At 38.1% G+C, this 19589-nt stretch overlaps 1 protein-coding gene across 18 annotated transcripts in view; it reads right to left on the reverse strand.

The window, feature by feature from the left end:
- The window catches only part of LOC126915820 (neurobeachin), a 413960-nt gene that overhangs the window by 145265 nt on the left and 249106 nt on the right, over positions 1-19589 (reverse strand). For all 18 annotated transcript variants that reach the window (XM_050720868.1, XM_050720855.1, XM_050720867.1 and 15 more), the window contains one exon: positions 1588-1692. In XM_050720868.1, the coding sequence (XP_050576825.1) occupies positions 1588-1692 (105 nt within the window). The remainder of the gene's footprint in view (positions 1-1587; positions 1693-19589) is intronic.

Genomic DNA, 19589 nt, shown 5'->3' on the forward strand with positions numbered 1-19589 from the left:
CGTTTGTGAAACTTGCATCATTGAAGCAACAAATTAGATTCTATTGTAAAGTTCGGAACCGTGCAACAACGTTTTCCTCTGTTGTGATCAAAGGACGCGAGAAACGGTAGAACAAGGCTCTTATAACTTATTCCGTGTACACAGTTTAAATTTCTATTTACTTTTACATCGAAAGTTTCTCGCCACGACGCAAGCAGCTCGCGCAAGTTTAACAACTCGTCGCGTCGGTAGAAAGAGTAAATGGCTTTTTCTTCGCTTGACGCGGCGGCCGAGCACCGGCTATTACTTACGAAACTTTCTTATCCTTATGCCTGTATCTCGTCGTTCTGATGGCTCCCTTAACGAGACGGAATGCAACGACTTCGAAGCCCCGTAATAGTGCTGCGTTTTTCACGACTACCGTTTTCGACACGTGATGCATCGACGTTGCGAAGAAAACGGCGCGACGTAGCGGTTCGACGTTTCTTGCACGCCCAACTCGAACGGGAACGATATTTCTTGCATCGTGTGTTATGGACGAGCATTGTTTTGCGTGGACTAACTGATGGTTTCACTTTTTGTACGTATATATTTTACACAGTTAATTCTATGCCCTCTGTATATACGGGGCTCACAAAAGTATTTCAACGCTTAACACAGAAAAGATTTTATATATCGTATGTGTTACATAAAATATTTTGAAATTTCATTAGCAGCGTATAGAGACACGACAAATTTTTTTATTAAATTTCAACATTTTCTATACATAACACATAATATATTTATAAGAAGATTCTACAAGTTTTCGAATAATTGCACAAACTGTCGTATATTTTATATAACAAGTAAAAGGATAATAAAATAGTTCGAAACGGTTGGTGTCTGATCTTAATTAATTTGCAACCATTTGTAACGAATAAAATCATACCAATTTTCGCGCAGCAAATCATATCACTATTTCGCAAGTTCCATTTTTCTCCATCAAGGAAGAAAACTGGTAACGATTTGAAACTGGTAACGTGTCTGAATCGAGACAGCAATGCAAGCGACGTCGACGAGGTTGATAAATTCCCGTGGCTTCACGGTGGGTGAAAAAAAAAAAATTTGCGCTCTGCGCATTCGTTTTCTCCCTCGAACGAAATTTGCAACGTAATGGATTTCAATTCTTTTTTCCCGTCGAGCGCGTTCAGAGTTTTGAACTTACCCTTTTTTCCAACCGAGAGTTTGAGAAAAAGGTATATCATTATATAGCACGCAGCTTATCGGTCTGTAACTTTCCTGAACGTGATTAGGAGCTTTACGTAAATTTTACATTTTTCGGTAGATTTAACGGGATTGAATAGAAAAATTTTATTCTACGTCTCCGATTTATTTTTGTGCCTTTTATCCATTTTCAATATTTAAACCACGAGAAAATTAGGTTTCTTAGGGGACAAAGAAATGGTCTACATATTAGCGGTCGAGCAAGAAATTAATTACGAGCAAGTTTGACGTATTGATCGCAGTGATCGTGTGTTCCTTCGTAGAATCAAATTTGTGGCGTGGTATAACACCCCAACCCCTTGGATAATTAGTTTGATCGAGGCGAACGTTACGCCCAATGCTTACCTGGAGATTGGGCGGGCAATGATCGAGCAGTTCCAGCATGTGCCTGATATTCTGTGCGTCCTGAATCACGAAGTTGAGTTCCATGTCGAATTCGCCTCCCACCAGCTGTAATCACAACAAATAAATCGTTATTAGAAGCGTCTTTCAATATGTTCTATCAGATTTCAGACCTTCATCGAGTAGAGTATAGATTTCGTACAGAAAAATCGTGTTTCTTTCTGAAATAATATCTATCGAACCTCTTAATATCTTAACTTTAATTTTAGCTTTTTTTAGTTCAAATATATTTTTGCTCAGATTAAAACCAATATTTAATGAAAATCAATCGCAACAAATTTGACGATCCCATTACTCTGAAGTCTATTCCGCTATCCATCCATAATTTCAAGGGATGTTTCCATTTAAATCGATTTCGTTTGAATTTATGCTACTTTGCCTCCTCCCATCCATTTAAACTCGCAGCAAAAGAGGTAATGCCTGTCGAATCGAACTGCGTTTGGCCATATAACATTCGTATACACATTTCCGACGGGAAGGTCCAACACATTTAGTAAACGAGCGTGCACTGGCAATGAATTTCCAGTCGTGAAACATTCACGTCGTTCGTGTGCAAAAAATTTATGAGTTTTCTCATTGGTAGGGAGGAACGATGACTTATCGATACCGAAAGACATAAAATACGATGGACTTCGGGGAAAATATTTTCGACAGAAACAACATGCAGCATGGATTTAAATATGAGGTTCAAAAGAAAGCAAAACAACTACGAACAAGCTGTTGAAAGCGTAAGATTAAAATAAAAATATGAAATAATAAATTATAAGCTGGTATGGTAGACAACTTATTATATGTAGTATGAGCAAAGATTTCGGGGTTTCGCGTGAATTATGAACGTATCGTTGCTTATACATACAAGGGTTACGGAAGCACTGAGGAAGCTCATTTAACGCCCTCGCATTAGACAGATCGAGAGATTAACCATGCCAATTCTGAGATGCCAATAGGACAAACGAGATATTAGTAGGCTTAGTTGATAGCCCTTGTCCAGCCCATTTTCATTCTACCATCCTATAGAATCTGAGACAAACTATTATCGAATTTTTATTTCTTCATTCCCATAGTATGGTAGTATCAATATTAATATTATTAATTAAACTGAATACTACATGAACTGAACATTTTTGCAATGTTACAACAAGATTTTAATGATTTAATAATTATTCGTGGACATTGAATATTGTTATAACAATTGAATTATCTACATTTACAATACAGCTTGCAAAGACACTTATTTTTCATTACTGTTTAAACTTTATAGCAAACTAATTGAAGAAAATGCATTCGATGCTACCTAACCTTCTCTTATATATCACACAGAATAGCGATAATGAATCGTTAGAAATTCGAGGCTATGAGTTTATGAAGCTACCTATATGTGTGCACTTGTGTTCCTGGTGTCTTCTTACAGAGAGATGGCTTATGTACAGCCGAACCGGAAGCTCTGTCTCCATGGGGAGAGCGTAATTTCCGGTGGAGTATCTCTTCCTTCGCTATTCCCTGTCGTGCCTTCTACCAAACACTAGCCCTGATGAATCGGTCATGAATTGCTTATACCTACGTGGACGAGACGCGGTCACGAGCACTTTTTACGATCCGAAGTTTCTAAAAATTCACGAATAACACGCTGAGCTGTATGAAATTGGAAAAAAGTAGCTTAAAATTTGAAAACGAGCAAAGAGCATTTAAAATATTTTATATCCATTATTAAAGAAATAGAATTTACTCAGAAATCTGTTTTACTTACTAAATATTGTAAAGGGAATTCTTTTGGATATTTTATATATTTTTATTTATTTATTTTTTGCGTTATGAACGTACATAGTCTAGTAATGACGGAAAATATTACAACGAATTAATAGCGAATGGTCAAATTTTTGGTACTTTTATGATCATACCTTCTAGCTTTGATAAAAACAAATTGCATTACTTCTTCGATAAATAACTTCTAATGATATTATCATAACTGTCCTGTATCTCTGATTCACCTTCTGTTTTCGACTGTTGAAAAACTCAATATCGTTATCGTCGATTTCCATTTGTCAACCCGTTTTCCATTACCACGTTCAATCCTATTTGAACGAATTCCTTGAGCTACATAAACATTCGGGCGAAAAACATTTCTTTTTATGAAATTCTCGAGATCGTGCACGAGAGACGAGCGCAATAAGGGTTAGGCATTGACCCTCGTTCTGCGGGCGATTCGTTTGAAACGCGAAGGGGTTATTGCCACACGGTTTTCCCTCTGCTGTCTTGACTGTCACGTAGTCGTCGTTCACGAGCAACCTCCGAGAAAAATAAATTTCGCGGCAAGAAGCCAGAGGTTGTTGTCACGAGTGCCACGCTACGACGATTTCACGTTCGACGCCGTGGCTATCTTTCCAGACAATCCGCGTCTTTCGTTGAAATTCTGAGTGTTGGTATCAAAGGGAATACTAGTAAGTCGTTGAAAAATAGAAGGGTTACCAGAAATATCGATCTCTACCGTTTGCCAAAATGCTGGTGATATGTGCGAGATGAAACGAGATTTTGCCAAGTATTTGACGAGGCGAAGTACGATTTCAAGGCATAGTTTGAGCCCTCTTTTGTGGTGGATGGAAGTATAAAGGCTGTTTCTAGATAGATAGATTTCAACAGTAGAATATTTTCTATATAAAGATAAATTCGAAATATTTTTTGTTCTTTTCTACTATATTTGAAGACAATATAATACGAAGAAGTAACACAACGAGAAATTCATCAATTAGTCAATAGTATCATCCAATAGAAGATTTTTCGAATCAAACGTACTAATGAACAAAATTAGGATCCTTATTTGCTAAAAAGGCGTTTAAAAATGTCTATCCATTTTTACATCTCAAGTTTGAACGACAAAAACAATTTTCGATCAGTTGTGACAATATATCAGTTGGTACAAGTAGTCGGAGCTAGTATCTAAAAGAGATTGATAGGAGTTTTAAAGCAATAAAGTTTGTTACGCCAATAAGGAGTAGACATAATCTCCGTGAAAAAAAAAACTCGCGACAAATTATCACCAACCCTTCTCAAGCCGATAACAATTTCAAGTAAAGAAAAAATATCGTTTCTACCTTTAACACCGTGTAGCTTCAAACGAGATATTTCTCTCCTTAAAATAAAGTTCCAACTGCTACGTACCGGGTCCAACATTCGATGGTAACGCATCCCATCAAATTGATTGCGCCAGAACAAACAGAGTCTCGATCGATTGAATTGTTTTTCTACGCAAATACTCGCCAGCGAAATTTCCATAAACAACGCGTCTACACACCACACCAAAGGATCGCTTGCTGCAATAAACTACTCTTTCTCTCTCTTTCTCTCTTTCTCTGTTGAACCATGCAACAAAATCGAAAGAAGAGAAAAGAAATATATAGACTCGCGTGACTTATGATTTTCGGCTATTGCCCGATTCCGCGCGATAGTACGCGGACTGGAAGCGTATTTGACCGCATCCGCACACTAACTCGTGGGAAAATGGGCGTTCAACGGAAGGTAGAATGGGATTCGGTGAATTAGGGCCGGTCAGCATTGCCGACCGCTAATTGGACACCACTGGCTTTTACACCTTCTATGTTTCTGTCAGTTGAAAACGGTCAACGAGCCTCCCGGTACGTGCCAAATTTGCTTATTCGGCAACGAAAACAGTAGCCTTGCTCATTTCGGGAGCCACGAGATATAATTCTAATAAGAACAGCGAGATGACTGTGCCGATTGTGTTTCACTGGAGAATCGATATATGGCGCGAATTATCAACTACTGACACAGTGAATGGTCCTCTTGAATTTGCATATGAGGATGAATGCTTAGATAAGCGAATGGTTAAATCGCGGAATGAACGTTGAAGATTCCGAAATGTTACACGTGGATTTTAATAATTTATTTCGTAGTATAGTTAAGAATCTATTATATATATAATAATTTAGTATATATATACAAATAAATATTATAAATAATTGGATTATGGATTACTACTGGAGTTTGTAATTACAATATTATTAATATTGTAACTAACGTGTGCAAATTAATACGCGATCTGTGATATGTAAATATGTATTCTTAAAAGTTATTATTGTTTTCTAGTTAGAAACAACTTTTAGATCAATACTTTTCACCCTAAACTAAGTAAAGTAGCCAACCTATTTCTCAGCAAATATATATAAACTTCAAATGTTAAATCTCTCAGCTGCTATGTACATACTATAACTCTCTTCCTTAACCAGCTGCAAACTGCGAGTGCCTACCATGTAATTGTTAGGTGAAACTATTCCAACTTTAGTTAATAACGCGTCGTTATTGAAAGCCGATAGCTAATTTCGAATGTTCTCCGCTACGTTACCGAGGCATAATTTATTACGAACTGAGCTAGCGGCCGCATTTCGCCAGAGCGGATAAATTTTCTGTCGGAGAATCGATGGCTGTTCGCGGACTTGTCTGGTTACATGATAATATATTCGACGATATTCGGTTGGGTTCCCAAAGGACTCGTCCAGTTCACGCTGTTCACACGTGAAAGATCTTGATCGAGTTAACGCGCAGGCCCTCGCTGAGGCTTGTTTGCACGGTTTGAAAGGTTTTCAATTGCCTCTTAAGAATGCATTATGTCGATGGGGACTTCTCTCTCTCTCCCTCTTCTTCTTCTTCTTCTTTTTCTTCTTTTGCAGCGTTGTAATCGTGATACAAAAACAACAGCTTTCGTTTACTCTCACGAAATCGCGTCGAGTCTGTCAACGCTTTTGAGTACGTTGTTAAAAAAAAACTATCGAAAGAACCTCACAATCGAATTTCGTCGATTCTTTCCTCCTCGAAGTGGTTAAAACTTGGATCGGTTTCTGAGAATTGCTGATACTCTTTGGAATATGTATATTGGATTGTTTAAATGGGAAATCTTTCTAATTTCTTAGCTTCTGTCTGGCACAGATGATTCTGAAAAACAATTTTTATTTCATTCATATGAATATTTCTTTAAGTAGTTCGTCCTTGTTTTGAGGAATTCTTTTTATACAATGATGATTTAATGACATTGTAAACTATCACGCTTGGCGATCAGATAGCCGAATGATGTTTTGAGCGGATAGAGTGTTAACGTTGACGCAAAGATCTGAAACTGTATTTCAGGATGTCAATTCTATAGAGAATTAATGTCGGGAAGCATAGTTCGGACGGTAGTTTGAATTTGTGGTGCGTGACGTTCTGGTTACTGTGGTAAGCAATTCTAGATTTTATAGGAATATTCGTGTGTGATTGAGCTCGTTGAATTTATCGAAGGGTGTTCACTATCGCTTGTTATAATATTTGTTATACATATAATTGTAATTGGTCCAAATTAAGATAATAATCGACGGTTAACTAGAAAATCAAAAGCGTGAATCTAGTGTAAAAATTATTTACGAAACGAATAGATTTGGCGTTTTTTCAAAAATTAAACAAACATTAAAACGGTTATTAATAAAAATAAATTATAAATACATTAAAAATTTTTAATAATTTGTGATGAAATACAAAGGAAAGGACACTTACATTTTCTTTTAACTCGTACGTGATTGATATTATAAATTCTATTTTTTATTTTCTACTTTCCTATTTTCAATTCTTCCTTTAAATCCTTTCTGATAACGTACTATAAAAGAAGACCACCAGTTACACGTCGAGTAAAATGGTTTACCCGTATAATTCCTCGATCCGGCTCGATTCGATCGACCTTCAGCAGCAATTTTTTCTATAGCTGGAAACCCCTCGTCCCGCCAAAGTAAATTCTCCGCGGAGAGGTTATACGCCAGAGGTTATTTCGACGGTACATTTGCAAACAGAATTTCAGCGGGGGCAGCCTGTTGTCATCGTTTCTCTTTCTTTTCGTTCCTTTTCCCTCTCTGTATTCGCATTTTTCGTTCTCCTTTCGCCTATCCAGTAAACCACGTCAATTGGCTCGCTATTTGTTTCAGCGACTCCTTTTTACTCGTAAAATAAAACCACATTTTTTCGTTTCGCTCTGTTTATATTGATAGTAAACAGTTTCAATGAATTATATACATTACATTATATATGAAGAGCTTAAGGAAATATTAAATTGGTAAGCATAAACATTGTAATGCTAAGGAAACATTAAGAATTTCTCGAATGTAAAGAGAAAGCGACAAACACGTAGAAATAATAGGAATCATCCGAAAGATTAAACGTTAAGGAGAAATAATAGATTCGTAGTGAGTACATAAAGTACTTGATGAATAATTCAGATTGGCGCAAGGATGGCTTAGCATTGGCATCTATTTACTTGCATTAATCCCTAATCGTTCCTCGAATTGGCAGACAGCCACTAGCCAGCCGGTTGATGGGTGACCAATTTGATGAAACCCGTGAGATGTCAGGCCGGGATCAATCTTCATTCTCGAGAGCAATTAGTGTTCGTCGCGAAATCGGTGCTAACCCCGACCATGCACCTCTGACTCTATTTCATTGGACGTGTCTTGATAGCTTATATTTAATTAAGAGACACTGGAGCACACGTTGAACAGTCGATAACAAGTTATTGGAAAATTTGAAAGCTGGAATGTATACCCACTTCTAAAATTTGTGATAATGGAAGATAAAATGCGGGTGGAAAAGAGAAAAATGGAATCACTGCTAATTCAGACTAATGAGATGATGAAATGTTATTAAGTTTCAAATGTACATACCTATGTACGTATAGATATTCCAAATAAATGAAAATCTAGAAATGATTACATCGGTAATTTTTAAAAATTACGTAATGTAGCAAATGATAAAATCAACAGTAAAGGTATTTTCATTTACGATATGAATTTTATAATTCCATAGTAACTAATATTTTCTTTTATTTCTACTTTAAGCGCATCACGGTATATTTCTAGAATGATAAATACCTTTGCTCGATATTTTTTATGTAAAAGCACATCATTACAGAGGCACACGCACAACATAAATCATCTATCACACACGGTGCATTATGCATAACCAGGTGAGTAACCCCGGCTTTTAACCCTTGTAGAAGCAAGATGAAGATGAGGAACGCGAAGCGAGTTCATTGGTTATGGTACGCAACCCTTGGCCTCTCATTGCTCGTCTTTTTCTCTTCATAAACCTCGTGTCCTTTCTCTCTCTCTCTCTCTCACCCTTCCTCCCTCTCTCTCTTTCTCTCTCTTTCTCTGACCGACATTCATATTTAAGCTGTGTTCCTCCTAATTAGGCCGCCATCTTGACAAGTTCTAAATTCACAAGCATTGTTCTGGTCGGGCCAAGTCATACTTTCGGTCCTTATCTTTTGGGAATGGCCAGCTAATATTCCAGACTTTCCGTCGTTTCTCTCAATATCGACTATAAAAATACGTATTGTTCCCTTTAGGCGTTACGTCTTTCTCAATTAATCGATACACCGCCAAGTATTTTTGCTTTGGCCGCATTGGAGCGAGATGTTGGATTATTGGAATTTCAATATTTTTCGAGAGTTTGCATTTGGCGAAGATAAGTTTTTTAGTTCCTTTAGATGCGAATTCCTTTGAGTAGAAATCATTTTCCATTATTCTTTATTCTAAATTAATTACGCGGGCAATACTTTAAGAGTACTACGTCAAACTATTCGCGTTACCATAATCCTCCGAGACGTTCATGAACTTGTTGAGTGATTGTTAAGCAGAGTGGGTAATGAGATCTCGAAAGCATGGACACTTTAACCGTCTTTCCCGGTGTGTATCCACCAAGAGTTAACGACGTTGCGCAACGATGCTTCAGCGTGAATGCTTTTTAATGGTTTTCGTCGTTAAGCGCGGCTACGTCGGAGAAGAAAATGAAAATCATCCTATCGACGTTCATGTTCGAGGTAAAGTGAATTCCCGCCTGAAATATTTCAAAGAAGTATAACGCGGAGTTCTTGCATCGATGATGAACAACTTCATCGAAAATACAAAAACCAGTATTAACCACTTTCGACGAGTAAGTTTCTTCGTTAGCAGACTTCTCTCGCCAGCTTGTTGTTCCTCAAAATCTTCTATAGCACACTAATTTTTTGAGCTCGTGTGATACAAATAACTTTAGTCGAATATTAAACCAAACTTATTAATTCTTAGATTCATTACAATGATTTTAGATGGTTCCATGAGAATTTCTGAAATATTCGTTAAGAAATACCTATAGATACAACTACGAAATGATTTACATTCTCATAATATTTCAATAAGAATTCAAATTCCTGAAAGAGGTAAAAAAGGTAAGAACCCTCAAAATAACCATATCCAAGGTTAACATTATCCGATATACATAACCAACCTGAAACTTCAATTCCGCGTCCTTTGTAAAGAGGACGACAACCTCAACCAAAAGAAACCCTCGACACCCACCATTTCCCCAACTACGTCTCGAGTAGTGGGACGATCGTAGAAATTACCAGCTCGCAAACAGGATTCGTATGCGTCGCGACGAGTCAAGATATCGAGGAAAGGGATCCATGAGAGCGGAATTGGACCGCGAGGGTCTGCCACGCAAGCGTTCCGCCAGTTTCCAACTGGAAGTAATACTCGCTCCCTGGCATCGAGATGCCGGCTGACGTCCTCGAGGCTGCATCAGGGAGTATGATAGGGTGGTCTCGACCGAGACTCGGTGTAAACTACGATTTGCATTCGGAACAATGTTCGAGCCCGGGTCAATCCAACTGGCCTGTGTTTCCACGTGTCGAGAAACGTCCCACCTCCAACCCGCCGTATTTACGAAACGGTCTAACTTATCCTCCTCACTCCGTTCCCTCTCTCTCTCTCTCTCTCTCTCCCTCTCTCTGTTATCGAACAATCCACGGACGTGGACCGAAAATTGCTCTGGGTTATCGTCCTGCGTCTTTCCGGAGGCCGAATATATTCCCCTGATCGAGCAATTACTTGCTGGTTATTGTTGTGAAACACGCGCTTTTATTTTGAGACTACGTATTTGTGAATGGTATATCAGTATGTGCCCACGTGGATAGATAACGCGGTTTAAGATGGATATGTTTAATAAATTTTGTTATTTTTCGTAGTCAGCATAATGGTTCTGTGATCCATTAGCGCGCTGTTCAGTTTACTTTTGCACCAACAACATTTACTGTAGATACAAAAAGCATTTGCACATACTCATATTTTCTAATTAAGCGATATTTTTATTACGACACGTCATTATTATTACAGCTTGGTCTATACAGCACGAAGATTAGCTTAAAAATTTGATTCTTCAGTAATTGGCTATCAGTCAAAGTTTAGAAATTAAAATTAATTGACGATAGAAATATTATCCTGTCGTGTTTCTTACAATGTATAATTAACCAAGTTACAACTTTTTCAACATTGGAATTCGAGTAAAAATTCCTCTACATCGACTCGCCGCGTGTTAATTACATGTTTTAAGATTAACAAGCTTCGTTGGCATTCGTTTGCTGAAAAAATAGAGAGAGAGAGAGGGGGGGGGGGAAAGAGAGCTGACACCGCAGTTACTCCGTTTCGTGGTGCGTGATGAGCTGTAAGCATCGGTAAACTCGAAACTGAGCTGTCGGCCTCTAATGGGCCGCAATTAGTAGGCTTCGTGACGATCGGCCCCTAACTCCTGAGTCTTTCCTAATTACTGGGTATCATACTCGCGCAGTCATCGTATGATGTTTATAAAAAACACAGGATATCGTATTTTTGTTCATTTAAAAAATTGATATACAACTCGTTGTTTATCTATTTGTCGTTCGATAAAGAGCGAAAACGAAGAAAATCAGTGTTTCTTTAAACGAATATTCCAGATGATGAAGATGTAAAGTAAAAATTATTCCAATTGCGATTACCAAGCTTATTAACAGTCATAATATGCATAATAATATTGGACAACTTATTTTTCTCGTTCGCAAAGGAATCAGTAATACACGACAAAGAAAATATGAATACAAAAGTGGAATCGAGTGGAATAATCGGGGCTGTTCGATACCAATAAATAGAAGTCTTTTATCGTTTCTAAAAATAATAACAGTACGCAATCGATATAGAGATGTTGGTGAGCAAGTGAATGCATTAACGCCATTCGATATTCCTGATATTAATTCAAACACGGATTTCATGGCAGATCCGGTGTTTGCCAATTCATCCCTCTTCGGAATAACAAATGTGCGAAAGATTGTTACTGTCACTGATACATGGGAGCATGTCGCGTATGAAAATACAATTGACGAGAATCGATCGTCGCCTGTTCGTAGTCGTTGGCCATTTTTAATCGTTCCGAAAATGTTGAATTCGTCATTGGATTTCATAAAAAATTATTGTTTCGGAGATTCTGTAAGCACCAACGTTGCAATGAAGAATGTAAAATAAAATATCGAAAGAGTATTACACATTTTGTAAATTCTACAATTGAAATTTCTACATTTTAATAAACTTGGAAATCCCGGGGAAATATGTTGGAAGTTTTATTCGTTGTAACAGAATAGTCGGAGCAAGTCGATCGTTGTAATTGAGAACAAATAACAGAATGTTCCTCTCAATTTACCAAAGACCTAGTACATAATTGAGTCGATGAATAATTGACGAAAAACAATTAACACGCGCCTTTCCGCACTGAAACTGTGGCTCATATTTCATTCCACGTGGACATTTCGCGCTGACAACCATTCGCAATTAGCGTGGCAACAGATGGTCCACGAGCTTTGGGAAACCGTTTTCCCGTTAATTTCGAAATAAAAAGATCGATTCTCATCGAGGGGAAAAATAGAAAATTATTTGATTCCAACTGTTCTATTACTGTACAATTTTTTATAACTCTATAAATATTGGTTCTTACACAAATATATAGAAAAAATTTCACATTTTAATTAACGCGCGGCTTTCTCTTTTTAGTTCAAGTAATTAAATTTGACAAAAAATTATATGTATTAAAATAAAATATAACATTAAATACATAAAGAAATGAAATCACATATACGTGGCCAGGTAAAACCTCTTATTCATTTGTACATTTTCTCTCAAATTTCTAATGTTTCATATACATTTCGTTTCATTTACATAAATGCACAAATCTTATTTAATGGTTTTACATTCCGGAAAACTCAATTTTTCTTTATTATCATTCAGTACCGTCTCCTTGGACCAAAAAACGATTCAATCGACGAGCATATCACTGACCCATACAAACGAGAACCAGATATTACGTCCGACAACAACAAACGCGATGATCGAACCTCTCTATCCCTTTGTGCTGGTTACTTGGGTTTTTCACTCGCAAGAGGGTCTTGTTAGCGGCCGGATATAATAACACACGGGTCGCGCGAGCCACTGACTTCTAATCGGGACGAGTGGCCTGGTCGTGGCGAGCGTGCTTTGAGTGGTTCATCTCCACGCAATGAAATCTAGTGGTTCAATCTGGAGGTACTGGCCAGCCACAGCGTTGTTTGTGTTCGATCGTGTTAGCTCGGACCGGTACACGAGCACCATTCATCGCAGAGAGAAGCGCTCTCGTGCAACGCAGAATGCTTTCTGGTCGAATAGGAATTCACCTGGTCTCGTCCTATTAACTATCCAGTTAGATGCGGTTCCTTTTAGCCAAAAGTATTTTTACTGACCTGGAAGACACTGTGAAATATTATTCATGCATATTTGCTTGAGAATTTGTTAACACCGAAACAGTTTGTAATAAGTGAGAACAGTTGTGAGCAGGAAGAGATTCTAAAAGCAAAGATGTATCTAGAAACGAGAAAATTTTCCGTTTGACGTTTCCTTTGCGATAAAATCGAGTTTAAAAATACGTCGAATGTACATGCACATTGCTAACTTTTAAAACAAAGTGTGGCATGTGGCATGGAGTTTCAACGACTCCCATTTCAGACTTGACGTTTCAAACTTCCATTTCAAATATTTTTCAAAAACAAGATCCCAAACGAAAAAATTCTCTCCTACATTTTCGATTTACTTTCGAGTGTAAAGTAACACCTTGCTCGGTAGTGCAGTAACCTGTGAGTTTGTCTAGTGCATGTATACAACATGAATTTTCGACCTTGTTGCTGTCTATTCTAACGTAAAAGCTATATCCAATCTAATACACGGATCCCAAAAACGTTACAAACATTTCCTAATTTTTCCACTACTCTAAACCAACTTTAAATACCAACGTAAGAAAAACAAACAAAAAACCCAAGCATTCACCGTCTACCATCCAAATCGCACGAAAGATAAAACCTCACCACCCTTCTTAATCACACTTTTTCCCTTTAATCATTTCTTCGGGGCGGCAACCAGACGAACTTCACTTATTCCGAGCCTCGGAGAAAAAGCACGAACGAATAAAAACCGCGTTGCACATCACACGACGACCACGTGATTAATCGTCCTTCCTTGAATAACGACGTTTCTTCCTTCGCAAATGGCCATGCGTTCACCTAACTCAAACGTAAGAGGAAATTGTGGAAGAAGGTCGCGGGTCCAGCCACAAAGAAGCCCATTAGAATGAAATGGGTCAATTAACCAGATTCGTATCCTGCGATGAGTATCTCTGCGTGACATAAGGTGGCAAAAGGGAGCATGCCACTTGACCCTGTCGAGATATCCCGGTAGCAACACGAACGAAAAGAGATGTGAAGGGCGAACGAGAGGAGGAATGGCAGGAGCTTCGTGTTACCGAGACACCCGTCGTGCTTTACCACGGAGAAGGTCGAGTGTGTACGACGGAGAAAGACAGACAGAACTAGGAGGGAGACACCGAGGCGAAGCTTGGCTTAATTGGAGACGAGAGGAGGCTCGTAATTTCACGTCGCGACGCGAGGGCACCGGTGGCCAGGCGCCAGTAATTTGTAATCCGTATGCTTAGACATCGACTACGCCCCTGACAAACTGAGATCAAGGTATTAAAGGGGTGGGATCGCACGTGGCGTGGCATAACCGAATACCACGAAGAATCGATGCGATACGATTCGGGTTATATGCCTTGAGATTACTGACAGTCGTTTTACGGGTAATATTTTCATCGACACGTTCATTTTCATTCAGAGATAATGATACAGCATCGACGATGATTTATAGATGAACGTATAGCGTAACAGAAGTAAAATGGTGTCGATGAAATGGTTACTTGTACGTCGTCGATACATCTAGTCGCGGTGTTTCTGATGCGAATTCAAAATCGTCCATTTGCAGTTTGTTTACCTTGGGGAGAGAAATTGAGAATCGCATCGGGAACGATTTTCTATGACGGAATTGAAATAAAATTGATAACGTGCAGAGTGAACGATGGTTAGTTCGTTCGATTTATTTCGGTCTTCCTTGTTTTTCGAGAGGGGAGAACTTCCGTTCAATAGCGTAGACGTGTTCTATAGAACGATGAATGTTTACTTGCTGATTTATGTAAAGGGAAGGTTTGAATGAGAAATTGGTTCCAGTTGATTTTGGTAAATCGAACGATGGGATTGTTAGTTATTAAGAAAACAGAAAATCGGAACAAAATTGTCGCCAATCCGATTTATCTGTTGACACAACTGAGTTTATAACAGAAATGTTGGAGAAAACTTTAATTACTATCTTTTATTGAAAACGATCGTTAGAACTATCAAAGAATATTACAAATATCAAAAAATAGAAATTCTTCAAGGGACATGATCACAATTTAAAAACGTGAACGGAATTTAAAGAAAGTTAAATTAAAGTCTTTGTATCAATTTAAAGGGGCGGACGATGCTGTCATTCGATTATGTATAAAACTTCGTGACGTGCAAAAGCAGACACGAATCTGTATTGGCGGGATACGGTTCTTTCTTCCTTCTGTATCCGTGCAATCTCGTTTTAAGACCATATGCAGAGCTAAGTTACAACCATTACGCGCTCTTTGGAATTTCTCAAAGCTTTCTGATTATATTCCTTTCTTTGCTTCTGTACACGCGAGAAGCAAATATAATTCAGGAAAAAAATTGCATTACGAATTATTGGTAAAAATGTATTTCTATCTGCTCCTATCATTCCTTTAATAAATCCTCTCTATTTCTTGGAAAGAAATTTTACAGATATGAAATTCAGAGGAAATTCAAAACCCATTATTATTGACCTTTTCTACTTTATAATTTTTTTACGCGGACCAGTAGCACTGAGACCTCATTCGTTTCATTGAATATCACCAGAACAAATGATTTACATAGAGATTCAGGAAGTCGTAATGAAAAGCTGAACAGTGGCTTGTTTCGCGTATGATTACGTATATTTTTAATTACACGTTCGCACGCAATACTCGCTCACATTCAATCTTCTATACAGGAAGATGCGAGGAAAAGCAATTTGTCGAGGCACTCGCACAATCTCTTGACGAAACGTTCTTTAAAATTCTCATTATTCTTAAATTACATACGTAGAAAGACCGATATGATGAAGTTTAATTTTACATAAAATTACATTTCGTGACAGAAACTTTCATTCATTTATAAATATTCTCCTAGTTTATTCTAATATGATAATTGGAAGCTCTCTACATCCAGAATTTCACTTCGCTAAAAAGCTTCAAATCGTAAGAGAAGTTTCTATGAAGCATAAATGCGAGCTGTATGCGAAATAAATCGGCTTCGACAGTCGAGATTAACAGATAGACAGCGTAAGGTAATACAGGAGTTTGTCGAAAAAATGATCGATATCAAGCGGGTTAATTTGCATGGTTACAAGGCGAGATTAATGCTCTGCCCGATAGTATATCTATGTTATAACGAATGAGTAATAGTTCACCATGTGTACATCAGATATTCCATGAAAAATGTCGCATCATTGGCAACAAAAATTTCTAAAGTGTCTCGTTGATAATTACGACGATGATAAGGATAGAATATATGAAACGCAATCATGTCTATAAATACAAGAAGAACAATTTGCTCATAGATAGAGAAGATATCCTACATATAGTAGAAAAAATTTTATTTCAAAATTTCACCTTGCTTCTGCATGAGAAATTACCACTAGATTTTTCGCTTGTAACACGAATTTTGCTGTATTTTACGTTGTAGACATAAAAATTTTTTATAGCAAGTGTTCAAATACTTTCAGCCAGTATACGTTATCAACTTTATATGCAGATATTTTGAAATAGTATGCACAGCATGCACAAAGATTGATTTGGCAAACAGGAAATCTACATGGAAGCTTCTTATCACGAGGTACGTTTCCATCGCTCGCCAGTTTCTGGCCACTTGCAGTTTGCTTTTGAATTCAGGCCAGATCAGTGTAAGCTTATTACCGATGAAAATCTCTCGATCACAGCTCGGCCCGATCAATATCTTTACGCCCTTACAAAATAACGTGTATATGAGAATAACGCGTGATAAATACGCAAATGCGCGTATAAAGATACACTCGAGTGATGTTCACTAGCTTGAACAGGTTTCTGGGATTTGTTTCCTATAGGCTCCATAGAGAGGCATTTGATATACAAAGAGAATGAAAATGGAAGCTGAACGTAGAAAGTGCTTAAGGTGACTTGATCTTGTTTACAGATGGATATGAGCGTGTTTCGTGTGTAACTAATATTGATTGAAATATTGCAATGCTTTTAATCATAATTGCGAAAAGATTCAATCAGGAATTGTAACATTCTTATACAGATCTTTCTGTTGTATATTTTATGCGAGTGACGTGAAATTTATGGAGTTTCTACCCCATACTTTAACGAGTGACTTTTGGTGTAACTTTTTTCAAGGACGTTAACCTGCCCATCTATGGGAAGGGGTAACAGCGTAGTAAACAGCCACTCTAAGCACTTTTACGATCTTCTCTTCATAAATCTAGATGATGAAAGGCGTCACATTGTATGAAATATAATCTGGAAATGAAAACGTCTGGGCACGTAAAACAGATGTTCAATTTACTAAATCTTCGTCACGAATTTTCTAAGGGATTCCGTAACAGACATGAAACAACGACAAATCTCAGACGAAACACAAATATATGTATCCCTCAATTCGTCTTCCCTCCGATATCGAAATGCACAGACTCTCTCATAATTTCATTCTTTGAAGATTTCGTAGTGTTACGTCGGGCGACACTGTACCTAGACCAGGCTACACACCGCGGGCAAGATGGCAATCAGATGTCCGCACATCCTTACTGCGTGTCCTCAATAGCCTTAAGGACCTATCATAGATCTCAGACATTTTCTAGCTAAGGTCCTTCAGACTGAACAAACATTTCTTTACTGAATCGTTTCTAAAGCTTATTGTTTACTACGGGACGACACGGGAAAGTTAGTTTTTGTCGTGTATGATACTTCACACTAGCAACTTTCTATTGAGGGCAGCTAAGACCCTTCCTAGTCCACCAACCTTCTTTTATCCAACCAGAAGCAACGCCTACTGCCCTCACTTTCCTAACCAAAATTGTCATCAACAAATCCGATGGTCCCTTGCGTTAGACACACCCATCACTAGCTTTCCTCCGACACAGCATCGTCACTTTTACTTCACTTATTCTTAGTATAGTTAACATGTCATTACCAGGTTTCTACCCTCAAATCAATCACTTACTTAATTTATACATACGCACCAGTGTAATTATCTTCTTTACAAAGTTAAGTAAATAAACATTAATTAAGTTAAGTAATTAAACAGTTGGAATAAACATTAATTTATACCTGTTAATTCAGTGTAAACTCAATTGAACCATCCTTATTATCGTAACAGAAATCAGGGAAATTTACGACTCCCGTTGACGTGCTTTCTCGCGATCGCGTCTCTCCGCGAATGGTCGAGTAAACATGGTCCTTCGAGGCGGATTACGTGTCAGTGAAAAGTGCACTTATCAGTGACCACATAGCGCATACATCGTGAATACATCAACCCAGCCGCGGAAGCGTTATCACTACAGCGAGGCCATTGACGTCAGGAGCGTCACCTTCGAAGAAGCATGACACATTGGTCGAGGAACGCAACCATGTAGCCTCTTGTCACAGCTGGACAATTATCAACGCAACAAACGAGTGACTGTCGGGAAGGAACGCTTTCCTTGCTAAGCATACGCGCGACCTCACGCCGCACAGTAACGAGCAGCAACCGATATCCGGACTCCCGTTGATGTGCTTTTTCGCGATCTCGTCTCTCCGCGAATGGTCGAGTAAACACGTGGATTTCCACGGAATTTACCATTTTATCGGCAATAGGATATTTCAAAGCCTGAAGCATTCTCAGACAAAGCTTCTGCTTTTTCTGGTATACATTTCTTTCGCGTTATGATTCATTTAAAATCACCATTACCGATAGTATACAATATAAATAGAATGCGGATGGATACAATTAAAAAAAATGTGGTCCAAGATTTGTTTCACTCACTAAATATTATAATTTTGAATATATCTTCGTTGCATATATTTTCATATGCGTTTCGTGTATTCTTGCATCTTTAAATTTTCCATTAATGTATAAACATCCGCAATCCATTTATGAAATAAACGTACACCTACCCTAATCACCAACATCAAATTTCAATCTAATTCCAATAATTCTCCGTACGAAAATCCGCTTGAGAACCTCTCGAATATAAAAGTACTAAAAGTCCGCAAACATGATTTCCATATTATCGGCAACCAATAATCTGGACGAACGACACCGGAGGCGACAGGAAAGTGGCTAGGCGCGACGACTATTAAAGATATTCGTTCTACGGTCGATATAACCCGGCTTCGGTGAATCAGCGGCGGAAACTCTGTTTCCATTTTTCCCGATTCTCTTTCCCCGTTGTGTATCTACAAAAAGGATAAAATACGGAACGAAAAGAGTCTATGGAGAAAAGAAAGAAGAATCGGCAAGATGGACGATATTCGTATTACTTTACTTGAAACGTATTTGTAAGTACTTTACAAATACGTTTACTGTGTTTTAATCTTGATCCGTGTAGAAATGCAGTTCGGTATTGCATGTGCGATTACAATATGACGACCTCGCCGAGTATCCTCCAGCGAGTCAGCAC

This window comes from Bombus affinis, chromosome 4 (assembly GCF_024516045.1).
Source record: "Bombus affinis isolate iyBomAffi1 chromosome 4, iyBomAffi1.2, whole genome shotgun sequence".
NCBI lineage: Eukaryota > Metazoa > Arthropoda > Insecta > Hymenoptera > Apidae > Bombus > Bombus affinis.